The 19,770-nt window shown below is 42.2% G+C and overlaps 1 protein-coding gene across 1 annotated transcript in view; it reads right to left on the reverse strand.

Moving 5' to 3' along the window:
* Positions 1-10,040: 10,040 nt before the first annotated feature.
* The window catches only part of LOC138468409 (zinc finger protein ZFP2-like), a 32,509-nt gene continuing 22,779 nt past the window's right edge, over positions 10,041-19,770 (reverse strand). Inside the window, exon 2 of the mRNA XM_069608962.1 lies at positions 10,041-18,604. Within this exon, the coding sequence (XP_069465063.1) occupies positions 17,206-18,237 (1,032 nt within the window). The 5' untranslated portion in view covers positions 18,238-18,604 and the 3' untranslated portion in view covers positions 10,041-17,205. The remainder of the gene's footprint in view (positions 18,605-19,770) is intronic.

The raw sequence follows: 19,770 nt of genomic DNA on the forward strand, positions 1-19,770 counted from the left end.
ATATGACTACGTGATTACATTTCGACCAGGGGTAAAAACGGGAAGGCCGATGGAAGAGCAAGGGTATCAAACTCCTGATCCAATAGCAATCATCCCAAGTGACAAGCTCCTAGGAATCACAGCAACCATAACTCAGAAAGAAATACGTGAAGAAATCCAAAACCTGATGAGTCCGGAACAATTACAAGCATGGGGTGCGCAAGGAGAACATTACATGATAAAAGATCAGCTGCCCTACTTCAGGAATCGTTTATTCTTACCAAACCAAGAACTACGAGAACAAGTCATGTCCGGTTATCATGATTCCTTGATCGAGGGCCACCCCAGAATCGCTAAAAGCCTAACCAAGGTAAAACGAAATTATTGGTGGCCCACGTGGCGTAAAGACATTATCCAATTCATCCTGTCTTGTGGAGTGTGTGCTCAAAACAAGTCATCCAAGCAGAAACCGGCTTGGCTATTACAACCGTTGGAAATCCCACCAGCACCCTGGCACACGTTGTCCCTCAATTTTATTACTGACTTGCCACCCAGTCAAGGGTTTAACACTATTCCGGTGGTCGTGGACCTATTTTCAGAAATGGCACATTTCATTCCTCTTAAGGGGCTCCCAAATGCTTCCACTCTGGCAAAGGTGTTTCTTGAAGGCATTGTACGGCTCCATGGGTTTCCTTCAGTTTTGGTCTCAGTCCGAGGTACTCAGTTCGTATCAAACTTCTGGAGAAAATGCTGCTCTATTTCCCAGATCGACATCCGGCTATCCACCAGTAAACATCCCCAAACGGATGGTCAAACTGAGAGGACAAATCAGAAGCTTGAGCATTATCTGTGTTGCATGTTACACCAAGCAGAAGGAAGCTGGTTCGACCTATTATGGATAGCTGAATATGCTTATAATAATTCCCTACACATCAGCACTGGGCAGACACCCTTTTATACCATGTATGGCAGGCACCCACGTACTTCTGAGTTGGACGTTCCTACAACCCTGGAAATGACAGCAGTCAAAACCTTGCACACAACAATTTCTCAAACCTTTAAAAGGGCAGCTGAACACCTACTTCAAGCTAAGAATCACCAAAAGAAGTTTGCTGATCAACACTGAGCAAAGGCCCCCAACTTTTTCTCATTTTTAGCGGGGCAATGGTGTCAAGGGCTTCAGTCATGGTTTTATTATATTCCTAAACTAAGATAGTGGGATCAGTGATCTCTGATAGTTAATTTAGGGTCGGTAGTATTAGTGGTAGGAGTCTATCTGCAGTGTTGTTCTTTTTATTCCTTGTTAATGTGGGAAGAGCAAATGGATGGTTTTTAGTCTTAAGAGTTTTAGCTGCTAATGTAAATGCTACTAGATAGTGGTTGTCCATCACTGTGGAGTTACGGCAGTGACGGAAGCATTACAGTTGTAATCTGCCACCCAATCAAGTGTTCTTCCTTTGTCATGTGTAGGAAGTGTCACTTTTTGAGTGAGGCCGAGTTCAGTGAGAACCTTGGCGATGACTACTGCTCGTACTTGCGAGCTGTCTATTAAGTTGTTGGAAAGAATAGTAGAGATGTCCTCCTCAAATGCACCGAAGGTCCTGGAGGTCTGTATACTCGATTAATGGTGAGCGTTTGGGAGTCAGATGTGGGTAGTTTAACAGTGAGGGATTCACAGGATTCGACGTCAGGAGACGGCACTAGTCTCATGGCTAGATTCGATTTAGCTATGAGAGCTATGCCCCCTCCACGAGCCTCGATTCTGTATGCTCTGAGAATAGTATATTTGGCAGGTACTGCAAGCATGAGGCAGGGCCTGCTGCTGCAAGCAGCCATGATTCAGTAATGGCTAGGAAGTCATAGTTTTCTACCTGAATTAGATTGGCTATCTCCGTGGCATGAGCTACTAATGATCTAGCATTTATTAAGGTTCTCTTAAGGTCTGGACCAAGGTTGCCGTCAATGGATTATGTGACGTACAGTTATTTGCTTCATCAAGCCATATCACAGTATGGGACTTATTCTGCTGGTGTTTTTTATAGGTAGGAATGTAGGTCCTGGATGTAGGTATAATGATAGGATTCCTAAGTGACTGTTGGCTGTTGTGGGCTGTTGTGCTGCCGGCTTTCTTGGCTTTTTGGTCTTTGCTTCGGCGGCTGCGACCGTGTGACGTGCCTTGGAACGAATGAGTGTATTGGCTCCTCCTGCACCCGCCCATTTTCCCAGCGTTCCTACAACTACCTTGTGTACGCGCTTCAGCGCGCGCTTCACAAATGATTCCTAAGCGACTTTTGGCTGTTGTGGGCTGTTGTGCTGCCGGCTTCCTTGGCTTTTTGGTCTTCGCTTCAGCGACTGCGACTGTGTGACGTGCCTTAGAACGAATGGTATGCCCCGCCCCCTGCGCCTGTGATGAACTTTCCTCAACGTTTCGAATTAACTTTTGAAGTTTTCTATGCCGTGTACGGCTAATCTATTGCCTTTGTTTGCAGAGTGTATTGGCTCCTCCTGCACCCGCCCATTTTCCCAGCGTTCCTACAACTACCTCGTGTATGCGCTTCAGCGCGCGCTTCACAAGTGATTCCTAAGTGACTGTTGGCTGTTTGCTGTGCAGTCGTGCAGTAGGCAGGGTCACTTAATCTTTTTAGACGGTAGCTGATTTTTATACTATTATAACTGCGATTTTAAAATAACTGTTTATTGGCTGTGCCTTAAATGCGCCATCGCTCGTATTTTTTAAGGTCAAACAAGCTGGAGCCTGTTCCGACCTCCCCTCCTCCTGTTAATCAGAAAAGAAAGCAAATGGGAAGCACGCCGCGACCGCGTGCCGCCTCATGTTCACGAGTCCCAAAAATTGATAGAACCAAATCCACAGTAGTCTCTCGTGATATTCAACAGATGCTTTCCACCATGAGTAAAGATAAGAAGGTATTTAATAATGTTCTTTCTTCCAATTATGCTGTTACTGACAAACATACAGCTTTAGCTTCTCATAATTCTGTGTGCTTTATCTCTGATGTAACAATGCTGAAAGGTAGTGAGATACCTTTACAGCCTAAAGCGGGCCCTGAGTTACCGGCACCCCTGTTGGCTCCCATTATTAGTTCAAAACAATTACCATGTGTTAATAACAACCAAGCCTCAACGCAATTAGTTTCAATGCTGCCTCAAGTGTATAACATGGTCCCTTTGAGCAACCACCCTATTATACCAAGTTTAAAAGGCCTTGTAACCCTATCTGCTCCATGTATCTCATCTATGCCAGCGATATCCTCTAATCCTACTTCCGCAGCATTGGCCGATGTGTCCATAAGGGACCAGGCCATAATTGAACTTCATTCTAATTCATCCTTTATTGATGATAATGTGGTTTCTGGGACCAATTATGAGCTACCTGAAATTTCTCACATTTACTCCGATGATGAGAAACATATGTCAGTTTTCTCTTACACAGCCCCTACACCTTGACGGCCCCTAACTATCCCGAATGCTGCCACTCAGTCCTCTATTCCCTCCCCTTCCCCGCCACGTCCATCTGCTGTGTCACTTTCTTCTGCGATATTGGTTGAAACTACCTTAAACGCGATGAATTTGGCCCTATCTTCGTTATTTAAATTATTTGAAACTTTAAACGAAAAACTTCAAATGCAAGATAAACAACTTATAAAATTAACCAGATGGCAATCGGGGTTGATCCTGCAACAGCGGAAATCAACTAAGGAAATTACCCCTGCCTTGCCTGAAAAACAACAGTTACCTCTAGATAATTTATTGCAGCAGAAAGCAACTAAGGATACTTTCCTTTCCCCATTTGACAAACCCAAATTAACTGCAGCTAATCTGGCCACCGCCTCTTCGACTGTTCTCCCTTTCTTCCCGCAAATAATACAAGAAGTTTGCTCGTCTGCTCAGACTCATGCGCCTGAGTGCCCGTTACCTAGCTCTTTACCTCCTAATGTGATGGCGACTGGTCTTCAGTCACCCAAGGAACTATTTACAATTTTTGCGGTTACTTCACAGTCCAAACAATTTATGTCGACTAATACGAACCCTATGAGAAAAAAAACTAAAAATCGGTCTAAACAACAGATCCCTTCATCTATCGCAAAGTAATTTGTTAAGGGGTTGAAGTTACCCGCTAAAAATAAAATTACTATGGCAGCTAAAGTAGTACAGAATAAATATGCTAAACTCACCGCCGAAAGAAAGTCAAAGGAGTCGTTCACTGTGAGATATACCGTGAATCATTCTCCCTTGGATGATATTGTAGCTCTGATCGAGAAGAAGCCTGTGGTTTTGGATAGCCCACAAAACCAACCCAATTTTCCAAAAATAAATGATTTAGCGATTGCTGGCTTGCGACTGAAGCGTGCCGAGTTGAGCAAAGAGATAGATCTCTATCTGAATGCTAAAACCTCTAGTCTTCAACTATTAGAAACCAACATCTCTGATGTTCATAATCTGAAAGATGGCTGCCTTACATTGCTGCAAGAAGTTAGGCTGCCTCAACCGCAGCAGTTTCCTACCTCAAAGGTTGTACTTCAGCCGTTACCCTCCTCTTCCTTGGCGGCCAATAATAAAATGGATCATTGCATCCTTACATCTGCGCCCCCTGCCTTAGACTACATTAGAACCTCAACCATTGAACAATATATGCTAAAATACCATCCTATTCCAGGCAGATGTGAGGCTCGAGGTGAGGAGGGTCTATTGAGACTGCCTTTACCTACTGCTACTCCCATCCAAAGACAAACCTTGTCCTCTTCTTTGGAAAGGGCGGGCCCTCCACCTGCGCCTGCTATTAATACCAATAGTAAGCAAATCATGCAAAAAAACAAAAAAAAAATGTGATGTAAAGAATAACCTCCACTCTTTAATCATCAAATGTAGACCTTCACCGTTCCCTTCTTACGACTTGAATCGCTCTAGTGTACTGGCCATCTTTGGTGACATTTATGCTCTGGAGGATATTAATTCGGGTGACATTGAGCAACTTGAATTCCCATTTAGTCATGATCTCTCCATAGCATGGCTCTGGCTACGCTCCAGAGTAGTTTTAAATACTCTATGGGCTGCCCGTCCAGTGCTATGGGATATGGGATTCGAACTCTCGACCGACCATCTAAGAGTCATTTCTAAGTCTGACCCGTGTGAGGTTGAGCAGCTATTAGTAAGCGACTCTCTTAATTTGGACCCTAGTGGTTTACAAAGTAAACAGTAGTGCAAATGTCGGTGTCCTACTTCACAAGCATAAATCATCAACCAATGAACAGCTTTCGTTATTGAGTTGGAACACTAGAGGTTTTAGACATCTTTTTTCTGCTGCAGCTACTGAATTAAGAGATTATGATATTATCCTACTTCAGGAAACATGGCTATCCCATTGTCCGTCCTGGGATGGCTATCACTCCATCCTAAATCCTGCAATTTCTGCTACTAAGGGTCGCCCTATGTCTGGATTGTTGTTGCTGTTGAAAACATCCCTGGCTATGTCAATTATCACATATGAAGCCCCGACTCCATATATTCAACTTGTTCAATTGACTATCGCTAAAACTCATTATTTTATAATTAATACGTATTGGAACCCTGCAGCTCCTTCAACTAACTCATTTCTGAGAACTTTAGAGTACTTATGGGAGAAAATAAATCAACATCCAAAGCAGTGTCACATAATTTTGGCTCGGGATTTGAACCTGCATTGTTTAAATAAATTCAAAGTATCCTCCGATGAACGCTTGCGATGTTGGAATATGTTTATCCAATAAAAAGACATGCTTATGGTGAATGGCTCCTTTCCTGAGGATTTTCCCCCTCACCCGACTTGGAAGAGGGGTAACTCTATGGCTATCATCGATTTTATCTATGTTAGTCGGTCACTATTCCATCTCTTGAATGGGTTTCAGGTTTTGGTAACCTCGGACAGCAATCACAACATGCTTAATCTCAATTGGACATCTAGTTCTAGTGGTCATGAGATTATTCCCCCTTCGATCCCTATGACTATGGAAGGCACGATCCAGGTAAATTGTGCTCGAAACCGGTTACGGTGGTATAGATCTAAGCTATTGCATTTCACGGATCGCCTCAAAGCCACCTGTACGAGTCCGAGAAATGCTGTGAGCTGCGATTATGACTACACAAAACTAATGTATCAGTTTGCTGGATCAACAAAGCGAATAAGTTCTTCTGTCGCATCTCACTCTTATGACCTAAATATGCAGAAGGGGAAAACACTATTCCGGAAAAGAAAGAAATTGGCACAGTCTTTACCAGTCGACCAGCGTTGGGCGGCTCTTAAAGCTATCAAGGCCCAATATAGGAATTGGAGAAGAACATACCGATCTACCTTATTTTAAAAAGATGGTGAAGCTATGCTGGCCAAAGTTTTAACAAAAAACTCTGCAGGATGTTGGTCCTTAATAACGGAAACATATAAAACTTCTCAGTGTCAGTTACAGATTAATGATGTTGCTCCGTCAGTATGGCAATCTCATTTTTCCCGACTTTATGCATCATTCTCTTCTGATCACTGTATACCTCCTGTAAAACTAGAGGGCCCTTTCTCAATAGCCTTCACAATTGACGATATTCTTTATTATATTCATAAGGCCAGTAGGTTGCGAGCCCCGGGCCCGGATGGGCTTTCCAATGTTATGCTGTAGGAGTTTCCAGATCTATGGGCACCAATCCTGTTTGAAATATTCTCGCAAGTTCTAATTACTCAAAAGATACCAAGTTCATGGTGTACTTCATTGATTGTACCCATTTATAAAAAGGGCGATAAACACAATCCTACCAATTATAGGCCTATCGCCCTACTGGATGTCCCGGGGAAAATCTTTGCTTGCCTAATTTTAAGAGACCTTCACCAATGGATTAATTCATCAAATATGCGAAATAGGTTTCAAACGGGATTTGTTGCCGGCAAGGGAATGGCTATAAATATCGTCACTCTGACCTCAATCTAGGCCCGCTGCTGCCAGCAAAAGAAATCTCTTTTCATTGCTTTTGTAGACTTCAAAGAGGCATTTGATTCTATAGATCGCAACTTAATGCTGCATAAATTGTTGCTAATGGGCTGCCCTTATTCACTGGTCAAACTTATTGCTATTTTTCATGAAAATACGTCAGTTTATGTTCGCCTAACCCTCGATGGGATGCTAACCCCCCCTCTCTTAACATACCGAGGGTTGAAGCAAGGGTGTATCCTGGCGGCCACAATATTTAACTTATTTATTCTGGATATGGGTGAAAAATTCAAGAATATTAATTCTGATGCCCCTAAACTAGGCCAGGAGCAGATACCTTGGATTCTCTATGCAGTTGATCTTATTCTGCTCTCAAAAGCCGCGGCGGGATTGCAACGACTGATTAATGGGTTATCCGAGTACACTTTGGAAAATGCCATGACCATCAATTTAACTAAAACGCAAATTATGGTGTGTCATAATCGTAAAACCACTAAATATTCCCAATTTAAGTGGTCTATTAAAAGTGATCAAATCCTTATTACACCATCATATAGATATTTAGGTATTATGATTAGCTTGAATGATAATGATAATGAATACCAAATGGACCTTGAATCGAAACTACAGGCCCTGATTTCTCAATCCAAGGTTATATTATATAAGTCTGGAAAGTTCACGTGTAATCATTTATTATGATTTTATTCTATGGAAGTCAAACCTATTATCACGTATGGCTCAGAAGCTGCGCCGATGTTGCCCCGGACATTCTGGGACCGTATGGAAGGCAAATATTGGAATGCACTTTTCAATCTTCCTACCTGTGTACCTATTGCAATGCTTCGATTCGAATTAGGTCTATTGTCTTTATTTAGTGCTGTTGCATGGAAATTGATAGCCTTTTTTAGAAAATGTATATTGTCATTGCAATACATGGATATTTCTTGTGTTTTAGGCCAATACTTAAGTATACTCTGAACATCAGTACCCTAAGCATTGGCTAATCAAAGCTTTATATATTCTTACTGATGCAGATATCTGTTTAGACACCCTAATCCATAATCCAGCACAGGCCAAAATCAAACTGTATCGAAGAGACTGGATATATGCTCTTGAAAAAGTTCCCATTTTAGAGACTGGAATTCAGCTCAATTTGGCCATAAGAGGTTTAGAGTTACTGAATCATATATTCTAAAATATCCATCTCCAAAATTGAGAGACGACGACATTCGATTCCGTCTCAATCTCTGGCATACCACAGATATATTAGCCAGGCGGAAATTAATAGATGTTAGTGAAAATATCTGCCGGTTCTATAAAGATTGCAATACTAAAGAAACCCTGAAACATGTCATTGTTTATTGTCCAGTGCTGTATGTTGCACGCCGTAAATACTTTTTACACTGTTTTAAAGATCAGACGATAACTGATATCGAGGAATTATGGCTGCTGATTTTTGGTGCAAAATGAATGTCAATTAGATTAGCAACAACTGGCTTTTTAAATGAATTGTTTTAAAAGTAATTTTGAACTAATCTCAGTAAGTGAATGCACCTGGAAGACTGTATACACCTTGTTTTTTTTTAAATTGTATGAGATGGTTTTAAAAATGTATTGATGAATTGAACTGTAAATTGTATTTATTGAAAGGTTGTTGTTTACAGGCAAACAATAAAATAAAAAAATAAAAAATAAAATAAAAAATAATGATAGGATTGTTTTTTTGGTTAAGACAGTTTGGTTGTCAAGGGAGCATTTTCTCCTAAGGCCTATATTAATCATTGGGCTGGCTGGTGGTTCAAATAGTTTAGTCAGTCTAGGGCAGAGTCTGATATTTCTAGCAGATATGTGGCAAGATCTATTTGTTATGGGTAGACCCTGGGTGAGATTACCGTTGCCTGGCGGTTGTCGTTTGCTCAGATTACTAGGTAATGGTAGTATGGGTGTAGCACCCGTTATAGCTGCCATATTACGTATTATGGTAAAGTGAGGAGCAGGTATGGTGGACGGGCCTGCGCTGGTAGACAATGGACCTTATGCCAGGATGGTCCACAGTAAGACTGGATATAGGACAGTAGCATACCTAGTGCACTCATATTAGCATTAGAAGCAGAAATATCATTAATAGCACTTTGAAAGCCTGCATGTAAACATGGTTTCTAAGTGAGATGTCACAGCCAAGCCAACACTAATTGTTAAAACAAGTCCATGTTTCTGTATTTCTGATATCTTGCAGTGACTTCTCCCGAATACAGTAAGAAGACCACCTTTGGTTTTCTTACGATAAATGTGAGTTTTAATTATAAAACAGTGTGTTTCTCGTCTCAGGATTGCTGGTATTGACTGTATATCAGGGAGCATTAGATTGTGAATTGCCACTTAGTGAAAAGAGTGACATATAAACAAATATCACAACAGTTTGCAGCACTTTCTCCCTCAGGTTAATGTTACCATTGTACGTCACCATTTATTAGTTTGGCCCGGGTATATGTCTGACTTTTTGACATCCTCATAAACTGGCTCACTACTTGCTATAGTACAGGCACCCTTCCTGGGAATGCTTCTGCCATCTATAAAAGTGTTATTGGAAGTAATTTCTGATTGACAATTGACATCTGTGTGTCTTCAAATAAATAAAAATACAAGTAGAAAAATGAAAATATATTCTGTTCATGCGGTTCTAGCAGAGAATAACATTAACCAATTTCTAAGGTCCTATGCCCTGCCTCGGCTATCTCCTGTAGATGTGGCAAAATTGAATACCTGTATTTGATTAAATGAGGTTACAATTTGACATCACTGCCATCTCCGACATGGGAAATGGCTCAAATGTGCAGGATTCTATACAACATTTCAATTATCATTGATAAGATTGCCTGTGGTCCAGGTGTGACCGTCGACCCCAGGTCATCAGTCATTCATGTTTAAAACCCCCTAGACCTTGTCCCAGCGCTCAAAGACAGGCTGGCCTAGTCTCAGGTGCTATGAACATAATTAAACATAAATACTCAGGGAATGAAGGTTCTTGACTCACTTAGAGCTAACGTTCTGACCAGTTGCACTTAAATGTACACTTGACAAAAGAGCTATCATTTTAATGCATTTTAATATGAGCCTCTATCTTCTGAGGGTTCTCATCTCCATTAAACAAGCCAGAGCTAAAGCAGATATAACATATCATATCATCCTCCTATTAACACGATTATCATGTAAGCGAAGAGCATGTTGAATATTCAAATAATGAAACAAGTGATGTTTAGTTTAAAAACAATGGAAACGCATATCTCCTTCTAAACTACCCTGCTATAGATGACACATTATGACAATCCATTTGTTACTCACTTTTTAGAGGGGAAATAGAAGCAATAGGCATCTGCTGCTCTGGACCTAGCGGTGTCTCTCTCCCCTCCCCAGCCCCTCTTGCTTCATAGCAAAGGCAAGTCTGCTGGACTGTCGTGTGTCTGTACCCATTTGTCCTGCTGGGGTATATGTTTATTAACCGTAAAATGGTTGCCCTGCACGTGTGGTTTTGTCATATCCTCTTTTTCAACAATTGTGTCACTTACTTTATCCGAAGGGGACATCTGTAACATTACAGAATCACATTCTTCAGAAAGCTAGGCTAGACGGTTTTTAACATCTTCTTAACTTTCACCAAGCGCTTCTCATTACAAACTATGGGACCAGAGTTTGTACTTTTGGAAATTGCTCACTGCACACTATTCTCATCAACTGGCGACTTCCCGATCTTGAGTCTATTAGATGTAAATGTTATGAATAAATAACAATTAACTATGCAATGCTAAAAGCTGCCAGCTGACCTATGGTGGTTACCCAGCTGCCTTGAGGCAGGAAACACACCATTTTCTTGTGCTTGGCTAAGCTAGAGACCTTACAAATGCTGTGCAAGTTTGGGCCTCTGTCTTCACATGTGCTGGGTTATAGTGCTTGGGTTATAGCGCTATGAGTTATGAAGGCTGTCTTAAATTGGTATGAGTTCCTGGCACGTGCCATCTGTCCCACCAGTGACACCCTATTCCAACAAGAAAAGTCCAAAGGTGATGATGAGTAGGGCGGTCAAACCTATTCCAGCTGAGTCCTTAAGCCTCTTGGCTAACCCTAAACTACATGAGAAGAATTTTCCAAGTGTTCATAAACCTATAAATTCAAGCGCTATGCCTATTCTAGAAAACCAAAGATAAACTACTCCCCTGGATGGCTCCCTCCAGGGTTTGCTCACAGCTGTGTTCTTTACGGGGCTCTTCCTATTTCCTGTAGCACTTCAGGTACGCAATAACCTTCATATGGGTCTCCCTGGGCCTTGGACTTTCCATGTACCTTTTCAAAGGGCCGCTGTCACATCTGGTTATTCATGCAACTTTGTTCTCTTTCTCATCTGGCTGTAAAACAATTCTGTTAGGACTTGGTGAGATGTCTATCTTCTCAGCAGAACTATTCCTATGACAATGCCAGGTTTTCAGGTCCAGTTTCTTAATTCAGCCCAACTGTCTTGTGTTGCTTCATCGATTTGATTTCTCAACACTAGTCTCTTACATCTGTTTCTGTGCTCTTATTTCTCCCTGTTCTCTGTGACTTTGGGTTCCCTCACATTTCTATTTTGTCTAATCCCAACTTCTGGTTCTTCTCAAGTTTCTCTCTAGTCTCACCATTACCTCCTATTTCTCTTAAGATTCTCTGTGACCTGTGGATCTCTCAGATCTCCTGCAAGCGTTGGTTCTCTAATATTTTCTCTTAAGTCTCTCCATGACCTCTGGTTTATTCACAGTTCTCTTAGATCTCATTATGAAGTTCTGTTTATTTAGGTTTCTCTTAGGTCCTCTGTGACATCTGTTGCATTCACATTTCTCTAAGGTCACTCTATGATCTCTGGTTTATTCAAGTTTCTCTCAGGTCTCTCTGCAACCTCTGGTTTACTCACAGTCGTCCCAGATCTCTCAATGACCTCTGACTACTCAATGTTTCCCTGAGGTCTATCCATGATCTCTGGTTTATTTAGATTTCTCTTCTGCATCTGCATGACTTCTAGTATATTCAGAGTTCTCTCAATTCTCTCTTTTGCCTCTGACTTAATCAGGTTCCTCTCAGGTCTTGCCATGACCTCTGGCTTATTTACATTTGTCTTAGATCTCTCCATGACCTCTGGTTTTAGGTCTCTCCTAGAACTCTAGTTAATTCAGGTTTGCTCACAGTTCTTGTAAGTCTCTATATGAACTCTGGTTCCTTCAGGCTTGTCTTAGGTCTCTCTGCAGCCTTTTGGTTCACACACTGTTCTCTTATTTCTTTGTATAACCTCTGGGTCAGTCACAGTTCTCTTAGGTCTCTCTAGGAGCTCTTGATCCTTCACCATTCTCTTAGGTCTCTCTGTGACTTCTGGTTTACTCTCGGCTCTCGTATGTCTTTCTATAGCCTCTGGTTTACTCTCGGCTCTCTTATTTCTCTGTATAACCTCTGGTTCACTCACAATTCTCTTATTTCTCAGTATAACCTCTGGTTCAGTCACAGTTCTCTTATGTCTCTCTAGGACCTCTTGATCCTTAAGCATTCTCTTAGGTCTCTCTGTGACTTCTGGTTTACTCTCGGCTGTCTTATGTCTCTCTATAGCCTCTGGTTTGTTCACAGTTCTCTTATTTCTCAGTATAACCTCTGGTTCGGTCACAGTTCTCTTATGTCTCTCTAGGACCTCTTGATCCTTCAGCATTCTCTTATGTCTTTCTATAACCTCTGGTTTACTCTCGGCTCTCTTATTTCTCTGTATAGCCTCTGGTTCACTCACAGTTCTCTTATTTGTCAGTATAACCTCTGGTTCACTCACAATTCTCTTATTTCTCTGTATAACCTCTGGTTCAGTCACAGTTCTCTTATGTCTCTCTAGGACCTCTTGATCCTTCAGCATTCTCTTATGTCTTTCTATAACCTCTGGTTTACTCTCGGCTCTCTTATTTCTCTGTATAACCTCTGGTTCACTCAGTTCTCTTATTTCTCTGTATAACCTCTGGTTCAGTCACAGTTCTCTTAGGTCTCTCTAGGAGCTCTTGATCATTCAGCATTCTCTTAGGTCTCTCTGTAACTTCTGGTTCACTCATAGTTCTCATATGTCTTTCTATAACCTCTGGTACACTCACAGTTCTCTTAGATCTCTCAATTACTTTTGGACCAGTCACAGTTCTCTTGGGTATCTTCGTGAGCTCTGGTTCCTTCAGGCTTCCCTTGGGCCTCTCTACAATCTCTAGTTTACTCACAGTTCTCTTAATGATAACACAGATTTCTCCCCCATTCATTCAGGGTCATTTTCAAGCAGATACTATTTTCTCCCTTCTGCCAGGGGTTCTTCTTTTTGTGTTCTTCAAGGGATACCCCTGTTCTCATGCTTTCCTTCTGGTCTAAGGTTTGTCACGAAGAAGCTTTCTGTAGGCTCTCTGCTGGAGATACTAACAACTCTTGTGGTAGGAACAAAGCTACCGTAAATGCTGCAGAATTGAGCGCAAGTGGACTGCCTCTTCCCAGGTAGCAGTCTCCCTGTACATACAAGGTATGGATGAAAGCTCATCTGCATGCAACCGATCTTTGCCCTTCTCTGACATTTTGCAGCCTCTTTATAGTTCTTGGTCAGTGGCTGGTTTACCAAGCTGGCCTAGGATTGGTCTTACGTTTCATTTGATACATGGTATAATTATTATCATTATTTCACTTTTGGTATTAGTCAGGTCTTACATGATTTACAGGCTTTGAACATTGGCTGTGCCCTCAATGCCATTCTGGATATGCACATGTGGGGTGATGCATCTGCGAGGCATTCTGCTGTGCTTGGCATTCTTTCAGCAAGCAGAGTGTCCTGTTTCTTCTGGCTGTGAGCGGCCTGCTCCTGGCGCCGGAGGTGAAGTGTTTTAAAGGTGTTCCCACAGGTTACCGTCTGTCCATGTTCTGCATTTTGGGAGCTCCTGCTATTCACCTTCCTTCAGCATTCACGACTGTTAAAGGGATGTTGTTAGAGTTTACTACCTAATAACCATCCCTCAACTTCTGGGGTTTTAATGCTAGTCCAGTGTTAGGAGTTTGGAAAGCATTTGTAATTGCTATTTGCTCTACTGTTTAAATTATGGGACTGTGGTCTTATACTCATGTCTCATTTTAGACGAAGAGACATAAGTATGGATCATGGAAATTAATCATCACTGAGGGGTAGGCGAGTCCAAGGAATCCCGCTTAATTGACCCGTTAAGAGCCACATTGTGTAGCATCCGACCAAAACAGTCCGCTGTGGCTTCACCTCTCATAAAAAGGAAGGGGAGTTGATGTAACTTCATTCCACCCCAGTGTATCATTCGATGTGAACATAATGACAGCCGACATGTTCTTGAAGGACAGGAAACAATTAGATATCATTGGGATGACTATATGGAATGACCGTATCACTCTGACAAGATCCAGCACGCGGACGCTGACAAATAGGGCAGTATGCCCATTTGCTCATAGTGTTGTGATGCTACTCCCCTACTTATAATTACTTTTCCTGTATAATGTTTGTGTTGTTTATGTGTACGGTCTGGGTTCCTGCTGACAGGATTAATTGCCTGATTGATCTTGCATACTAGAGCTGTGATTTTGATTTAATTGTGTTTGCAGTAGCATATTTCCTTTGTGGCTCATGGGGTACTTGTTCATTCTTCCCAGAATGTTAATGAGATGGCCTCTCAGAGTTACGGAGTCACTGAGGCTTTTTTTCTCAGGAGGATAGCTCAGGGGCAACATGCTCGTCTTGGGAGCAAGACGCAGAGCAACGCAGATTCAATCCCTGGGTCTGTGCTTAGAAACCTCTGGATATTAAGCAAGTTATAAATAACCAATTACAATTACAACTCTGTGCCTTCACAGGGATTACCCAGAGTATGGATCCTCTCATAGATTCTCATACTTAAAGAGATGGTAGGCTTGCTTGCACTTGTAGGGCTTCTTTTTTACATTCAGTGAGATATAGTTAAAAATGTAACTTTACTCACTATGCTAACATTTATACAATCATTAAACAATACAAAAAAACAAAACCACAGTGTCTAAAATTCATGATTTTACAAATGTCTTTAAAATGCATCATAGTGAGATTAATGTTAAGTCTGTTATGGTATTTATCCCTAAAATATCTTTCATAAATCAATGTCCATCACTTATGTAAAACCCACTGTAATAATAATGAAGAAATATATCACAATCTTTCAGTCTGTGGCGAGTTGTTTCAATCGCACCAGAAGCCACACCCATCCGACAAATATGTTTTCCGCTGGGAACGTCTAATCTCGGGCCCAGGACCGCGAAGCGTAGCAGTTGATTTAATCGCAATAGCACGAACCTGCGTCAAAGCTCTGAGGATAGAAATTTCAGAAGATCATTTTTGTGGCTTTCCTATAGTAAAGGGCACCAATATTAATTCTTGGGTTTTTCTTCCTGCTTCAATGATAGAAATATTCTGCTGATAGTCCCTTCTGATTAATTCCTTCCTTTGCAGTCTCTCGTCAATCGGCATGCTGGAGTATCCAGCATTGTTCTGAGATAACGCACAAGCTCCCTAGTCAGTTGGCAAGCAGAGGTCTCCATATTCTTGGCGGTAAAACAATTAAATCGAAATTCATCATATATCAGCATTATTTACACAAATAGCAAGTTTTTCATCTTTGCCATAGTATTTAAAGAAATTATGCAGAATTCTAACTAACCTTGTAGCTTGTATACAAACTCTGTTTCAAAGCCACAAGACCTTGTGCCAGAGAGCCCCTTCCAATCAATCCAACCACGCCAGGTTAGAAATGTGGGGACTTTCTGTGCCATAGAGCAAAGAAGGAATGAGGCTTTGTTTGTGTAACAAAAGTAGTCAGCAAAAACTAAAACCCCCATAGAAGTGATAACATTTTGAATACTACCGGTCCCATTTAGAAATCTTGTGCGCCTGTTATCTTGATCTCTCAACAATGCTTGCTTTCCTACAATAGCCGCTCCTGAGTATTAATAGGCGCTTGCGTTGTCAAATTTAATAAACAGCTCGTACCAAACACCATACATTGTTTGTTCTGGCCTCCTAATAGAATATAACGGCTTAGGATGCACGTTGCACACCTACCCTTGCAAGGGCCATTGAGATAAAGTCATCGGCATTTATTATTCAAGGGATATGCCAATTAGAGATTTTAGGAAGAAAAACATGAGCCTGAGATAGAACCTGGGCAGATCTGATATATAAACGTTCAAGAGCAAGGGTCCAACAACATGCGCCTGCTTTAAACCAGTCTTAGTAGCTATAGAGTTTAATACATTCCAAGAGATGTCGAAACACACTTAAGCAGAGGTGTTGCTGTAGAACATGTGCACTAGTTAAAGTAAACCCGACAGGATGGCCCAATTTACTAGTTATTGCCATCGCCTTGACCTATCAATTTTGTCAAAGGCTAGGATGTAGTCCACAAATGTGATCTAGAGTGGTGGGCCAGCCCCCTTGAGGGTCCTATTTGTCACAGATGTCTGTAGGCATATACTATGGTTAGTCGAGCAATGCTTGCAGAGACCTGTCTGCAGACAATTCAGGAAATTGTTGCTGCTAGCCAGTTGAAAAGTGTTTCATATACTATGGAAGCCATTCATTTGCTTGGGGCATCCAACATTCCCTGCAGACAACAATTACCTGGCTCTAATGTACCCCACTTTTTATCTACTGGAATAAGGATGGATTTGTTCCAAGAGGTGGGCATCACTCTACCTGCCATTATTTTGATGAAGATTGTTTGGAGTAGAGTCTGCCAAATCTCTTTATTAGCCGTCAAACCCCATCTGGGCCATGAGTCCTGTAATTCTTTTACTTCATTATTCATGGCCCAATATTCAGTTCCGTAAGATCAAGGCCCAAATACTTCATTAAGGCCAACCCAACCTCCAATTGCTGTAAACAAGGAACAGTCAATACAAATCAGCCATGTTTTCATCAATGGGATTAATTTGGCTATTTGAAGGGCCACTATTACGCTGACTGATAAACTGCCAACATTTACGGCTGTAATTGCGGGACAATATTTCAATCATAATTTGCCAATTCTGTAGGGCTTCACTCCTGTATGGATCCACTGATGGCTTGTCAGAAGTGAGAAGCGGGTGAAGCTTCTCTTGCACTCTGTGCACTCATAGGGTTTTCTCCAGTATGGATCCTCTGATGGCTTGTCAGAAGTGAGGAGCGAGTGAATCTTCTCTTGCACTCTGTTCACTCATAGGGTTTTTCTCCAGTATGGATCCTCTGATGGTTTGTCAGATTTGAAGAGTGGCGGAAGCATTTCTTGCACTCTGCGCACATATAGGGTTTATCTCCATTATGGATCATCTGATGGCTTATTAGATTTGAGGAGTGGCGGAAACATTTCTTGCATTCTGCACACTTGTAGGGCTTCTCCCCAGCATGGCACATGAGATGCCTTCTTAAAGACGAGGAATCACTGAACCGCTTTTTGCACTCTATGCACTCATGGGGCTTCTCCCCAGTATGGCTCCTCTGATGGTTTACCAGGTGTGAGGGTTGTCTGAAGCTTTTCTTGCACTCTGTGCACTTGTAGGGCTTTTCCCCAGTATGAATCATGTGATGCATTATCAAATGTGAAGAGCAAATGAAGCATTTGTTGCACTCAGTGCACTTGAAGGTCTTCTCCCCGGTGTGGATCCTTTGATGGATTACCACAGCTGAGGATTTGCTGAAGCTTTTCTTGCACGCTGGGCACTTGTAGGGCTTCTCCCCAGTATGGCACTTCTGATGGCTTCGCAGATGTGAGGAGTCACTGAAGCTTTTCTTGCATTCTGTGCACTTATAAGGCTTCTCTCCAGTATGGATCCGCTGATGGTTGATCAGATGCGTGCATTGTCTGAAGCTTTTCCCGCACTCTGTGCACAGGTAAGGCTTCATCGCAGTGTGGATCCTCTGATGGATGTTCAGAGTTGACGAATGGCTGAAACTTTTTCTGCACTCTGTGCACTTATAGGGCATCTCCCTGCTATGGGTTCTCTGATGACTCATCAGAGTGGATGATTTGCCAAAACGTTTCCTACACTCCAAGCACTCATAGGGCTTCACCCCAGTATGGATTCTCTGATGAATTGTCAGATGTGTTGGTTGTCTGAAGCTTTTCGTACACTCTGTGCACTTGTAGGGCTTCTCTCCAGTATGGATCCTATGATGCCTATACAAGTCTGAACTCCATGTGAAGCTTTTTTCACATTCTGTACACTTAAAGAGTCTGCCATCCATGTGGGATCTCTAACGTATGTTTAAACAGGAGCTGACAGTGAAGGCAATGCCTGGAACACTGCAGAGAATGGAGTTCTCCGTTGTATGGATCCTCACAGGGTTCTTGAGTTGGCAGGGGGGCGGGATGCAGTTAGTATTGCAGCGTGTGTTGTCATGGGCTCTCCCTTTATTGTGACTTCAGGTTTGTCTTGGGAAGCTGGATGGATCTGTGAGGCTTTGTAGATACGCAGGGCACCTGGATCTCCTGTGAATGTATTGATTCCTTTACACATTCAGTGAACTGGCCTTTTCCAGTTCTGTGGGGGTTCTCTTCTGCCTCGATACCGCGTGTGGTCTTGTGTTTATTTGCTGGTAACAACTTTAATCTCTGTTGAAAGAAGCAGAAGGTTCAGGTGTTATTGACATCATTGTACAGATGAAAGATTAATATGTTTAGTGAAGAACTGCAAATGTGCGTCCCCATTACCCATTCACACACTTTGTCACTTTGGGACACTTCAAAGCCCTCCATTTGTACAATCTCCCCGCAGCAGCATCACCTCACACTCACCAACACCGAACAACCTACCCAAAGCACCGCTTATCAAAGGTGCCCTGATTAAGGCCAGGCCTGAAACCCTGCCCAAAAAAAAACACATACTCTATAATCCAAAAGTAACACACAACCTCAAGGGAGGTCTCATTACGCTAGATCTCTAATAGCCCACGCCACCGAAATTGCTGACATCATCACCTGTAACCAACTCGATGTCCTAGCAGTTACTGAAATCTGGCTGCACAACGCTGCTGGTCCTGCCCTAATGCTAGCCATACCCCCAAACTTTACCATCTTTAGAAAAGACAGAGAAACTTCCAAAGGAGGTGGCATAGCTTTTATCTGCAGAGCCAACCTTACCATCAAAGAAATAGATAGCATTACTATGCCGTCAGCTGAACTACTCTCCCTAAAACTAGAAATTTCCGCTTCACGGACTATCACGGTGCACCTTATCTACAGACTCCATGGCCCACTAGGCACCTTTGAAGAAGACCTAACTACCCTCTTAAACACTAATGCTCAACCAGGAACACAAATCATTCTATTAGGCGACTTCAACTTAGGCTACAATGACCTAAAAGACTCTAATGGCTCCACCATAATCAACACCATCTTGGAAGCAGGCCTCACCATACGCAACAACGGCCCCAGGCACTCTAAAGGCCACACATTGGACTGGGTCGCAGACATCAACTGCGTTTCCCTCATAACGGCAATTGAACCGTGCATATGGACTGATCACTATCTGATATCATTGACCATTTCAGATCTTCCCCAACCTAAATCTACTAAACCACATGCTCCTCCTGCCTTCACCCGCTGCAAACAAAAATATAACACTATCAAACCTCCTCCCTCTGATCCAACCTATCACTTCTCACTCTAGCCTGACCACCAACCCTAAGGATCTAGCTGACCTGTACAATAACACCATCAACTCAGCGATAGACGCCATTGCGCCGCTGAAGGTCACCAAATCTAAACCTCCTGCCCAT

Source organism: Ambystoma mexicanum, chromosome 4q (genome assembly GCF_040938575.1).
Source record: "Ambystoma mexicanum isolate Mex_15411 chromosome 4q, UKY_AmexF1_1, whole genome shotgun sequence".
Taxonomy (NCBI): domain Eukaryota; kingdom Metazoa; phylum Chordata; class Amphibia; order Caudata; family Ambystomatidae; genus Ambystoma; species Ambystoma mexicanum.